The following is a 13,672-nucleotide window of genomic DNA, read 5'->3' as shown; positions in this document are numbered from 1 at the left end:
AGGACCTTACTAAGTTGCTGAGGCTGCCATTGAACTCAAGATTCTCCTGCCTCAGCCTCCCAAGCTGCTGGGATTATAGGCATGTGCCAATCATGTCTGGCCTCCCACATTTTTTGAGAGCATTGTTGTAAACACTCTTTTTATGTAATAGACTTCTAGGTATTTGAAGAATACACATCATCTACAATAAGTAACAATTAACATTTGTTGAGAATAATATTTCAGGAAATATTCAGTTAACCTTCAAATAAAGCCAAACATACAAATTCTACAATTTCAGCCAAAGGAACCAATGCTCAGAGAAATATAATGAAGTCCTCCAAGACTATTAGGTAGTAAATAGTGGAGTATGGCAGTCTGCCTCAGAGAGCATAATGTGGGAACATTTCCAATATCTACAGCATGAACCAACTTCCTGGGAAAGAAATTCTACAAATTAGCCAGGTAATAAAGAAACAAATTATACTTTAATTGGACATTTACTAATCATGCATTATATGCCATGCATTATTCTAGGCATTAAACTTTCAAAATAATTGCCACCAAGCATCTTCTCTTAATGAGCTCATTGTGCAGTGTCTTATAGTAAATAAGAAACAAGTTAAAAATACAATAGTAGCTTTTTTTGAAATAGTTTCAAACTATAATCTGTGTAGATGTCCATCAAGTGGAAAATGGACAAATCGTGGTGTAGCCATGCCATGGAATATTGTTCAGCAATAAAAGTATGAGGTGGTCGTATGATAAGGTCAAAGTTTTTTGTTTGGTTTTTGGCACTGGGGATTGAATCTGGGGCTCATAACCACTAAGCTACATCCCTAGCTTTTTAAAAATTTATTTATTTATTTTTTAATTTTGAGATAAGGTCTTGCTAAGTTGCTTAGAACCTTGGTAAATTGCTGAGGCTGGCTTAGAAATTGCGATTCTCTTGCCTCAGCCTTCTGAGTCACTGGAATTTTTATGTAGTCCTATCTATCAAATCTCACTAGCAAAATCCTTTCAGTGAATCTCTATTGCAGCTCTTCTAACCAATTTAAAAGTGGAAAGTAATTTTTATCTTTAAGCTTTAATTCCTTGCCTTGTATTTAGGTCATTTTTTAAAAAAAATTTTAGCTACCTATGCCCTAATAAAGCTACGACCCCCAGAAATTTTCTGAAATAAAAGTTCCACTTTTTTTTCCCTTCTCAAGATTGACTTCTTAACTCTAGTCTTTAAAATAATTTTTATTCTTTAGCATCCTTTTCCAAATAGACTCATGCATTTTAGAGTATGAGCCACAGACACCATACAACTTTTAACCTATTTTTTTTATCATTTGTTAGAAATATTAACAAAACTGAACTTCATTTTTATTTGCTTTCTGTTTCCTAATCCCAAATGTACAAAAGGATACTTATTGTTTTTTAACCTAATGGTTATCATTGTTAGTTAAAGGAAAATGTAAGAAATTGCCATTACAATTTCCAGTCATGGCCGTTTGCTAAATTATACAGAATGATGACCCAAAGAGATAGCGCAAATGATTGGATCTTCAGATGAACCCTAAACTCACAATGAACAATTGAGATTTCAAGGTAAATTAGTTTTTGCCTGTTTTCTTGGCCACAACAAAAACTGCTTAGTTAGGTGCTAGCACAGTGAAATAATGAAAAGGCAGAGAAACATCCAGTCTAAATAATAACTGGTTAATCAGTACCTCAATTGCAAGTCATTTGTGCTTCAAGGACAGCAGCAGCATGTGTCTGGGAAGTGCTAAAAGTTCCTGATATAAGATAGTATCTGACAAGTGGGGCTCATTTCCCCAGCTTCTGAACATATGGCAAAGCCGTGTTTTCCAGTCTTCTTTGTGTGGCAGCGATTGGCCTCTGAGTAACATGGACTTTTGTTTGTGCTGAAAAGAGAATGAGCATTCCACATAAATAATTGTAATTATCTTCTCATTGAAGAAACATAACCTTGGAGTTCAATACTATTTTCTTGGGTAAATCATCAAGTTTTGAAGGAATAGAATTAAATGTTCTGTGGTTTTGCAGAACATTAGTTGATGCAAAGTGAACAAATTTGGTCTAGGTTTGCTTTCCACTGAAACATCTTTTTTGATTGATTCGTTTAGGTTGAAATACTTTATTTTCTCCTTATGTCACTGTTACTTTGAACTGTTTTACCCCCTGAAGTGTTGTTGTCTGTTTAGAATTCTGCAAGTTTTTGTTTTTGTTTTTATAAATATAGTTCATAACTCAAACACATGGGAAGATTTTAGAAAAAGTATTCTGCAGATTAAAAATCCTTAATTTGGTTTATAAGTGTATCATTTTTTAACATAAAATCAGGGTGAATTTCGTTAGTAATCAATATAAAAAACTTCAGAGTTTTGTATCTGGAAAATTTCTTATAAATTATTTAATCAACCATTTGTTTTGTCATCACACACACACACACACACACACACACACACACACACACACACATATTAAAGCCTTGAGGTCAAATGGTATGATCTTTCCTTAGGTTAAAAAGAGAGTTTAAAGGTTCTCATAGTCACTTTAAATCAGTCCATTCTGCTTGAATAAATATGGAATATATGTATATTCCATATTCTGTTCTTATTCTTTTGGTGTAAATAGAAGTTCCCAGGTGGTTATGAAAATTAGATTATTTATAGGAGCTGTCCATAAATTCTTCAGTTCAGAACACTTTTGAAAACTGAATGCTAGAAGTTTAAACTTGTTTTGCTATACCTTCCTTTTTCTTTATTTTACCATTGTTGTAGTTGTTGTTTATAAATTGGCAGCTCTTCTACTGCTTGTATTTATAACTATTTTATGAAATTTCTCTCTATAACACCAACTACATTATGATCATGAGCTTGCCAGTTAAAATATCTGATTGATAACAGCTTGACTGAGGAGGGAAAGATGCCAATTATTTTTGTCCTTTGATCTAGACACTAAATGTGTTATATTACCCATAGTTTAAATTCCTGATTAAATTTAAATAGGAAACTAGATGTTATTTTGTTATATCAAAAATTTGACTTTCAAATATTATTTTTCATTGGGTATAAAATTTTCAGAAGCTACCCCGTTTTGATCTGAATAACATGCTTGAGTAATATACCAGTGTCCTTGTCCCTCCATGTCTTGTCATAAACTTCCCAAGTGGATACAGTGTTCTATGGAGGCTGAAAATCTGGAACGATTGCAGTAGAGAGGTTTTCCCCATAATGACGATCTCTGCATTCATTCTTCTTGCCTGGTTTGTAGGAATTTCAGAAAAGATGACTTTGAAACTCAGAAGTATCTTTCAAATAAATCCAATAAGGCCAAGAAGAAACATGTAGAATTGCATGTCAGTCTTTTAACATAAATGGCATTTTGATTTTGTTATAATAATCAATATCTTTAAGCATGGCATCTCTTATTAATTTCATATGATTGCCTTACATTTTTATGATTGTACATATCATCTCATCAATGGGTAATTAGTAAGTATCAGAAAGTTAAATAAGGGTAACTCATTTCTTTTTAGCTTTTTAAACTCATTTTTTCCCCTTCACTATCATTTTAAGATATACAACAAGATAATAAAACAAGTAGCAAGTCTGAGCACAGACGTGCTATCGCAATTTACAAATTTTGAGGTTTTTTTTCTATCAGCTTTAATTTGAAGTTTTTCTAGTAGTAGCAATGTTTTCCAATGTACCCTGAATTGTCACGTTAGCTCATTTCATTGTTTGAATTCTTGCTGTCTGAAGCTTTTCCTGTCTCCCTTTTAAAATCTATTCTAAAAAATAAGTCACTGAATTCAGTTAACATGCCATTCACTCATCTTGAATGACATAAAAACAGTGGTATTATAAGTCTGGCTTTTACTATCTCCAGAGAGTTAATTGTTAACTTCTTAGAAATTTTACAATCAGTTTGTACAATATAGCCATTATTAAAAATTAAACTAACACATTAAGTAATTCATATTAAAATATTATAATAAATATTCAAAATTTTTAATGGCTTTGTTATTTTACTACAGTGGAATATTACCTGTACTCTTGAAGAAGTTTTTCTGGTCTGTATCTATATGATGAAAATACCACAAAATGGTACATTTTTGTGCATTTCTTTCCAATATTAGGTTTAGTGATTTTACATCATAACTTGGAATAGCTGTGGTAGAAGTATTGACACACAGAAATCAGTAAAGCCGCAAGCCAGGAGTGATTTATTGGTTTAGTCATTGTTTGTATGGTAGTTGAAGTTTCAGTTTAATGAATAAAATTTGTACAAGGGTGAAAAATAGTTTAATAGTAAATCACCTGCAATATTAATTAAAATTATTCAGAAAGCTTACAGATTGGGATGAAATTTTATTTGTCATATCATAGTTAAATCAAAATTATAGGTTGACAGATATGCAAGAATTTATGAAAATGTTCTGTGATAAGTGGTAACCTGCAGAATTTTCCATGAAAGTGTATTTTATTATTATTATTTATAAATTGTATGTTGCACACATCTTTATCAGTAAAGTTTATAATAACCTATATATTTATGTATTCTTGGAGGGATAGTTGTCAGCACTCACAAGCACAGTGCTATAATCAACACTGCAGTACTGACTGAACCTCTTCCACTTCCATTCTGTGTTCATGGGTTTGTGGATTGTTTGGATGTTTTATCTAAGGTCCTCTGTTTGCCTTTTTTTCATCCTTGAACTCAAAATCCAAAGCTATTAGATAGTACATATTTTAACAGTTTTACTGATATATAACTCACGTATCATGCAATTCATCATTTAAAGTGTACAACTGAATTTTCTTAATATTTTTGGAGGATTGTACAACCATTACCATCGACCAAGTTTAGAACAGTTTTGTCCTTTCTAAAAGAGTATGTTGAACAATTAGCAGTCAGTCTTTATTCTCTCCAGTTTTAACCAAGAAATAATCTACTTTCCATCTATGTAAGTTTGCCTATGCTAGACATTTTATACAAATTGAATCATATAATATGTGGTTTTTGTGTCTGTCTTCTTTCACTCAGCTTCAAGGTTCATCCATACTACACCATGATTGATATTTCATCCCTTTTTGTAGCAGAATAATACTCACTTGTATGGTAATACCACATTTTTCCATTCCACAGTTCAGGGACACTTACATTTCCACTTTTTTTGCTATTACAAATATGGTACTATTAGTATTTGCATATGATACATTTAGTGTACACTTGTTTTATAATTCGTCTTGAATATATATTTTTGAACACTAGCTAGGCCATGTGATAAGTGTGTGTTTAATTTCTGTTACTGCTAAACTGTTTTCAAAGCAACTGAATCATTTTGCATTCCCATCAGCAGTGTAGGAGGGTTCTGATTTCTATACATCCTCACTCATACTTGATATTTTCATTTCAACAATCCAGGTGAATGTGAAGTAGGGTCTCATGGCAATTTTGATTTTCACTTGCTGATGACTAATGATATTGATCACCTTTTCGTCTTCATGTTGGTCATTTGAACATCATCATTGTAGAAATTGATATTCAAAGTCTTTCCAATTTTTAAATTGAGTTATTTGGCTTTCTATTATTAAATATTATTGACTAGTGGATCTTATAATCCATACATAAATTCAAGGAAATAAAAATCAAAATAATTTTATATAGAAAATATTTAGAGGTCATACCCTTCTTAATTTCAAAGATTACTATAAATCCAAAGTCTTTATTAAGTAACATGATATTTGTATACAAGCTGATATATACATCAGTGGAATACAATTCAGACTTCAGAAATAAGTCTTACATTTATTCAATTCATTTTCAAGAGGATGTGATCCTTTGGTATGTAGTCTTAGTTTCATGTATTATTAATGAGAGCTCCTTATTAGATTTATGATTTTCAGATATTTTATCCTATTTCTATGGGTTGTCATTTTACTTTTTTCAGAGAATTATTTGTAGTATAAAAGTTAATTTCGATGTAGTTATTTATGAATTTTTCTTTAATTACTTTTACCTGTGGTGTCATAATTCTGAGAACTTTGCCTTACCAAAAATAACAAACATTTTAATCCTTTGTATTCCTGTAAGAATTTCAGGTTTTAGCTCTTATGTTTAGATCTATCCTCCATTTTGACTTAACTTTTGTATGTGTGGCTCAGTAGAGATCAGACTTCATTTTTTTTTTTTTTTTTTGGAACTGGGGACATAATTGTCTTGGTAGCATTTATTGAAAGGATAACTCTTTCTCTACTGCATTGTCACTCCTCTTGAAAATGAACTGAATAAATGTAAGGCTTTATTTCTGACGTATAGATTCTATTCTACCCATCTATATATCAATTTTTGTATAAATACCAGGCTATCTAATAAAGACTTTGGATTTACAGTAATCTTTGAAATTACAAGGAGTATGAATTCCAAATATCTTCTTTGTAAAATTATTTTGATTATTCTTTTTATTTTGCATTTATATATGAATTATAGATGAGCTTGCCAATTTCTGTAAAAAGCTAACTGGGATATTGGTAAGAAATTTCACTGATTAAAGTGAAAAAAACTTTTAGTATTGTCATCTTAACTATGTTAAATGTTCTGATCCATGAATATAGGATGTATTCCCATTTATTTCCACCTCATTTTAAATATCTCTTAACAGTATGTAGTTTTAGTGTATAAGTTTTAAATTTGTTTTGTTAATTGTTTTGTTAATTTAATTAGTTTGTAGTTTTAGTGTATAAGTTTTAAATTTGTTTTGTTAATTTTTATAAATTTGTTAATTTTATATCTAAATTTGTTCCTAAAATTGTATTGTTTTGGTGTCCTACGACATGAAATTATTTTCTCTAATTCAATTTTGTATTCACTAATAAATAGAAACATAATTGACTCTTGTATGTTGATTTTGACCTTGCTTATTAGCTCTACCAGTTTTCTTGTGGATTCCTTAGGATATTCTGTGTATGAGATCATGTCATCTCTACAATAACATGCAAAGCATCTGCAAAGATAGTTTTATTTCTTTCTTTCCAATCTGGTGCCTTTTTGTTCTTTTTAAATCTAATTCCCTAGTTGGAACCTACAATGGACATTTGGGTAATTTATATTATAAGTTCAATCTCTGAAAGTATTTTTGAGTTTTAATCATAGAATGTGGGTGTGAATTGATGTTGAATCACAGTAAACAGAGCCACATGATGGGAGAATTATAGATCATTTTTCTCCATTAACATGTGTGATTTCAGTATTACCTTGATAAACTCTGATTTTCTGAATTCATGAAAAATTTTGAGTTTTGAATGATTGTGAAGCATCTCCAACACATGCTCCTATAGCACAATTTGTACCTCCTGTGAGCCAATACCATCTATACCTGGCTCAATATCCTAAACCCCGAAACTTGTAAATGTTAGCTTGTTTGGGAAAAGGGCCTTTGAGGATATACCTTTGTTAAAGATTTTGAGATGAGAAAATTATCTTGGATTATCTGGATGGACTTAAATGCCATCATGAAGGTCTTTATAGTAGAGAGAGCACATTAGAGTAGAGGCATTCAGAAGAACAGAAAGTCATGTGATGCAGCCACAAGTGGGGTTATGCTGGCGACTGCCAGAAGCTAGAAGAGACAGAGGATGGGTTCTCTCCTAGACCTTCTGGGAAGGAGTGCCACTCTACTGGGCTTGAATTTGGACTTTGGGCCTCCAGGACTATGATAGAATAAATTTCTCTCTCTTTTTTTTAAAAGCAACCCATGTTATGGCCATTTGTTATAGAACCCAAAGGAAATTAATATTCATGCTAATAATCATTTGTTTGAATATCTAGTTTCTGCAGTAGATGGTTAACCGCACAAAATCCTCTATTATCTATCTCATACATCTCAGTAAGCGTAGTAGCTAGCACAGGGTTTGGCAGTACTTAGGTTTTATTGGATACTAGATAAAATGAATAAATGGGCTGTGGTTTTAGTGTTTAGCTGGGTGAATAGGTAAACATGCTAATGAATTTGGGAACAAGTAATATATTTATTTACACAAATGAATATATAGTGACTAACAACACAAATTTATTACCTTATATAGCAAGGGAACTAGGTAGATGCTACACATTGATGATTGGGAGCAAAGGAAACAAGTTTCATAGGTAGTTTGTTTGTTTGTTTGTTTGTTTGTTTTGATACTCTGGATTGAACTCAGGAGCACTCGACCACTGAGCCATGTCCCAAGCCCTCTTTTGTATTTTATTTAGAGACAGGGTCTCACTGAGTTGCTTAGTGCCTCACTTTTGCTGATGCTGGCTTTAAACTCGAGATCCTACTACCTCAGCCTCCCGAGCTGCTGGGATTACAGGCACGTGCCACCATGCCCAACAGTTTTATTGATGGAAAAAGTTAGAATTTGGGTTTCTGGCCTAAAAAAAAAATCTCTCTGAAAATGCAGGCCAGGAAGAGGCATCTGGAATCATGCTTTCCTGGACACTTCCCTCTAAGCTCTAGCAATTTTCCAGGCTGGACACTGGCATGCTTCATGCAGCTTCTCTGGACTCCCAGAATCTACTGGTCTTGTTTCACAAGGCAGTGAGGTGATATCCAGGGGGCCCAGTTATAGAAGAGAGGCCTCAAGATGTCACAGAAGAGATGTGGAAATTCTGAAATCAAATTATGAACTATATGCATCTGAGATAATTTGTGAAGGGAGCACTAAAGAGTGAAGAGAGGTGAGAGGCCTGGCTGTTTGGCTTAACATGCAATTTCATATATCTTGTTATTGCAATGTGCTGCTTTAGTCACTGCTACCTAAAAGACCTAATGCAATTAAGAAACAGGGTCCTGCAGGGAAGAGGGAAGGAAAGAAAGAAAGAGAAAAATCAAATCAACAGAAAGTAGAAAGTGCCTGGTGGTTCACTTTCAGTTTTACAGTAAACTCAGCCTGCTGGAGTTACTTTTTAAAGAGACTCTTGCCATTTGGCTATATACTGTGTAATAATTTTACTTACTGGCTTGTGCTATTCACCAGTATGAATATGAATGGATGTATGGTGTTACTTCAGGTTAGTGTGTGTGTGTGTGTGTGTGTGTGTGTGTGTGTGTGTGTGTGTTTGAGGGAGAGAGGGCTTCACAAGTAGGAAGCCCTTTCATTCTGTAAGCATGTAAGATTAGCCTTTTTCATTATCTCCATCCTAACTTCTCATTCTTCTCTATCATCTGTGTGAACTCTTGGATCTAGACTGTACTTCCCATTGCCATGACTTGCCCTGATTCAACTTCTTCCTGATGTCAAATTATATTTCTTCCAAGAAGCTACCTTAGCAGGAGGTGATGTCTTCATCCTCTGAACTCCTATAGTAGTTTGCTTATATTTAAGTAGCCATAAAAATAACAAGGTCCACCATTTACTGAGTATTCAGTATATGTTAAACATTGGGTTACATCCTTTACATACATTATTTCATTTAATGTTTACAATGATTCTGTGAAGTGGGCTCTAGTATCATCATTTTGTAGCTGTGAAAAAAAAAATTTAAAGAAATTAAGTGAACTGAAGTTTAAGTGATTGAGATCCACAGTTTACACATAGGTGATTTCTAAGACTCTCAGCATTAACTTTTAACACCTTGTCCTTGAGTTTAACCTTGATAATATATGCATTTCCTTTTCTAGATTAGATGATGTTTGAGGAAAGAGACTCAGTATTATCTCTTTAATTTTTCTAATTACAACTCCTAGGACTCAGTAACTCAAACATTGGTTTAATGAATCAAGCCGTATCCAGAATGAAATTATTGCAATAAAAATTACTAGGCATTAAAATGTATTTTAAAATAACATTAAAGACTTATACTGATGATTACAAATAAAAACCCAAAAGATGGAAATTGTGGATAGGCATGATTTACATAATATTAAGTATGCCTTTCTTCCATTTCTTACAGTCCTGTATGTAAGTAATGCATAAAATGGTAGGATATTCATTCATGAATTTTTCAAGTTTTCTATGTAGATGATTCATCTCAGAGTATCAAAATATTTTGTCTTAATCAATTTCATGTGTTAAATGCAAATGACTATATTGATATTGTGGGGTTTTTGTTTTGTTTTGTTTCTAGGATGGAGTTGGCGTAGATGAGAAGCTGTCTTTGCGGCGAGTAGCTGTGGTTGAAGATTTCTTTGACATTATCTATTCGATGCATGTGGAAACAGGGCCAAATGGAGAACAAATTCGAAAACATGCTGGACAGAAGAGAACTTACAAAGCAGTAAGTAAAAAAAAAGAAGAAAAGAAAGGAGGAAAGCATGCATTTTGAAATTTGTTATTATGTTAGCTTAATAAATTTGAAATAATTATAAATATTCTACAACATAAATTAGACCATATCATGGTCACACCCAACACTTAAAATTATAATTATTACTGATTCTGTTTTGGTCATATTTTTATAAGTCAATTGCATATAATTTAAACCTATCTCTAGAATTCTCATATTGTTTTATTTTAAATATATATGTAAATATATATGCAAATATTTATAAAGTATGGTAGTTCCTGTCAAATGCCACAAATGGGAAGATATATTTGTATTACAAATTGTGTATCATAATATGTGAATTATAGGACTGCTGCCTTTACTGTTTTAATATTTCTTCCCATAAAGTCCTATTTATATATTTGAATATTTCTTATTTTACCCTTGTAGTTTACGGACAAAAAATCCTATGTACTTTCTTATGTCCCCTTATATTAAATACATTTGTCCTGAAGGATATGTATTTCTTAATTTTCCAGAATGAACTATTTAAAAATATGGGTCATTTTCATAAGTCTAATGCCCTTTTGAACATTTTTAAATGGAAAAATATAATGTTTTAATTTTAAAGTATTTGAAAAGGAGATTTGATCAACCGTTGTATATTGAAATGTATTTGTTGTCAAATGGAGTTATATATTATTTTTAAAGTTTATAATTATACCTACAGTTTTATCTAGACATTTTAATCTAGCTTCTTATTTAATTAAAAACTTTGTGAAATCATGTTTCTGTAGATATTTCATCTTTTCTAGCAAAATTGAACAGTAAATTATTCTTTTCCAATATGAGCAAAGTGTACATTAGAAGTACTTTATCAGCAATCAAAATAATATCCTCTTTTTGAATTCTTATTGAACTCTGCTTTTGGCTACCTTTATATTAACTGTTTTCAGCTATATTGATACACAATATCAGTCTGGATCCATTTTTTTTTCAGATACAGAAAAATGTGTGAAATGCTCAAAGTTTCAAATACAGGTACATATGTTTGAAAATTAGCTACTGAGCATAAGAAATAGCTTCTTTTTCCATAACTATTTTTTGCTATATTGCCAGGGTCATATTGAATCTTTGTAGTTGCATAATAACCCCTAATACATGTTGTATTTATTCCTCCTTTTCTATGGTTTTGTTTCTTGGCTGTTTCCAAATTGCATGGTTTGTGGGCAGGCACAACTGTAAGTTTCCTTACATAATTCTGCCACATAAACTTTCTTTTGACTTATACATCCAAGGAGACCTTCTTAGTTCTTATCACGACTAATGATAATGACCTAGCTTCTTGAGATATTTTTATGTAGACTAATATTACTGAGCACACTCATTTTGCCTGTCTCCTAAGCCAGAGTTGTTCCTCTGGACAGTAATAGGGAAAAGATTACGTATTGATCTACTAATATCACTAACTGTGCACTCTTTTGATAATACATTTTCATGAAACAGATACCTGAACTTGGTAAGACTCTGTGAGATAAGAATGTGTAAGATCAGTTTTAAATGAAAAAAAAATTAGCAAAAATAAAATCCTGAACAATAAACAAGTAACTTAATCATTAGTAGAGTGACAGCCATATCTGTTTAGGTGCCAAAAGCAATTTAAAATAATTTAATCTTTAAAATGAATTCATTAGAGACCTTTAATTAAATTGGAAGCATGAGTCAATACCTCATACCTAAAGCCTTGCCCTGTACTTTCTTAAATGAATGTAGAATCTGGTCCATTGTCATTATGCCTGCTATACACCTGCTGACTACTTTGAATAAACCTGCAAGTGTGTTTCCAACACATACACTTTGTATTAACATTATTAAGACGCTTTCTGCCTTTTGGGTTGGAATGCCATCTTTGAAAGCAAAAGCAGTACCTGAAATATCATCCAACCTCTCTTGAGAATGTTCTATTTGAAGATCCTTCTTTCCCAAGTTTGTTTATTTTTTATTTCCATATTTAAAGTTTTATCACCTTGTCCTAATAGCAGGAAGGTTCTTTTGGCCTAAACTTTTTTTTTTCTGCTGTTATATCTCTATTGAATCCTAATTAGGGAACATTTCCATTTTATGGAGTAATAATTTATTGTAGGAAAAAAAAAGAGAATTACTGCAGAGCCAGCAAAACCGTGCACATGACTCAACAGTGAATTGAGTCTAATGTTAAAAATTAATATAAATGTTCAATTAATGGGGCATAAAACTAAAACACAATTTGAAATGGAATGGTTCAGTGCTATTAGAGCCATCGCCTGTTGGGTCAGAGTTTAGCTCTCAACAGTAGTGCTGGAATTGGCTAGTCATTGGTAGGCTTAGCTATATAACCTATTGCAATTATAATGGTTCCCATTCAGTTTAGGATTTTTTCCCTTAGTTCTAACACATTGGCTCATATAGCATGCATGATTATGTTTATTGACCTTCTTTTTCTTCCTTTTCCTACATGGCCAAGAAACCATACTTATACAACTAATCATTAAAGCGTTTCATATTGTCTTAACAATATTATCAATAGATTTAGTGGTCATTTTATTTACTTTGCCTTTTTTGCAAATCTTCTTTCTATGTTTTCACTCTGCAGGAATTGATGGTCTTTTAATATTGGATTAACTTTTGAATGCTATTTGGTTTTCCTATCTGCAGTATATCATTCCTTGAAATATCTAGGTATTATACAACTTACAAATTATATTATTGCAAAATCTGGTCTGAACTTTAGATAAAATTGGAGGGTATATGTTCTATTACTCATGAGCTCTAGAGAAATCCACATAAAATGACACATTTTAGGAATATGTAAAGGCTATCATAATTATTTTTAATTATTGAATTCTAGTGTTTTATAGATTTTTTTGTCTGAATTTGTATCTGTGTTCTAGAAACTGATAGTAGTGCAGAGTGTGTTTCCTGTAATATATTTAACATGGTCAATTCTTTGTTATCTATATTAGTAGAATGGAGAAGAGATGTGGACTATCACTTATTATGTTTGAATTTAAAATACATCACTGTTCCAAAATGAACAGCAGGTGTGTTTAGCAATTTGGACAGTGACTTAAGAATTAATGATGTAGTATCATAAAATTAATTCAGGATTTTGTCTTGTCTTCCAGTTCCTAAGTCTTCTCAACTTCTGCCTGAACTCCACCTTCAGTGAACACATCACTGTTCTCTCGTTATCTTTTGTTACTTGTATTTAATCAGAGGTGAAGCACAGCTGCCCTTTCAGGGTCAAATTAAAGGATTAAGTTTAAAAACTTTTTCTTGCTACATGTAAAATAAGTATAACTGGTGGAAATCCAAGAACTAAGGGGAAAGTTAGCCGTATCAATAGAGAGAACAGTCTGCATATACATGTGTACACACACATACACAATTT

At 32.1% G+C, this 13,672-nt stretch overlaps 1 protein-coding gene across 7 annotated transcripts in view; it reads left to right on the top strand.

The window, feature by feature from the left end:
* Window positions 1-13,672, top strand: part of NOL4 (nucleolar protein 4) — a gene marked incomplete at both ends in the record, with an annotated part of 315,002 nt that overhangs the window by 62,652 nt on the left and 238,678 nt on the right. For 4 of the 7 annotated variants that reach the window (XM_081262673.1, XM_081262672.1, XM_081262669.1 and 1 more), the window contains one exon: window positions 10,105-10,254. In XM_081262673.1, coding sequence (XP_081118799.1) covers window positions 10,105-10,254 — 150 coding nt within the window. Of the gene's footprint in view, window positions 1-10,104; window positions 10,259-11,220; window positions 11,284-13,672 lie in introns of all 7 variants that reach the window. The other 3 variants (XM_081262671.1, XM_081262668.1, XM_081262670.1) reach the window with 2 other exon arrangements.

The sequence above is a fragment of the Spermophilus citellus genome (assembly GCF_964194105.1).
Source record: "Spermophilus citellus genome assembly, chromosome: 12".
Taxonomy (NCBI): Eukaryota; Metazoa; Chordata; class Mammalia; order Rodentia; family Sciuridae; genus Spermophilus; species Spermophilus citellus.
Note: the sequence above shows the minus strand (reverse complement) of the source record. Positions and strands in the feature narration are given on the sequence as shown.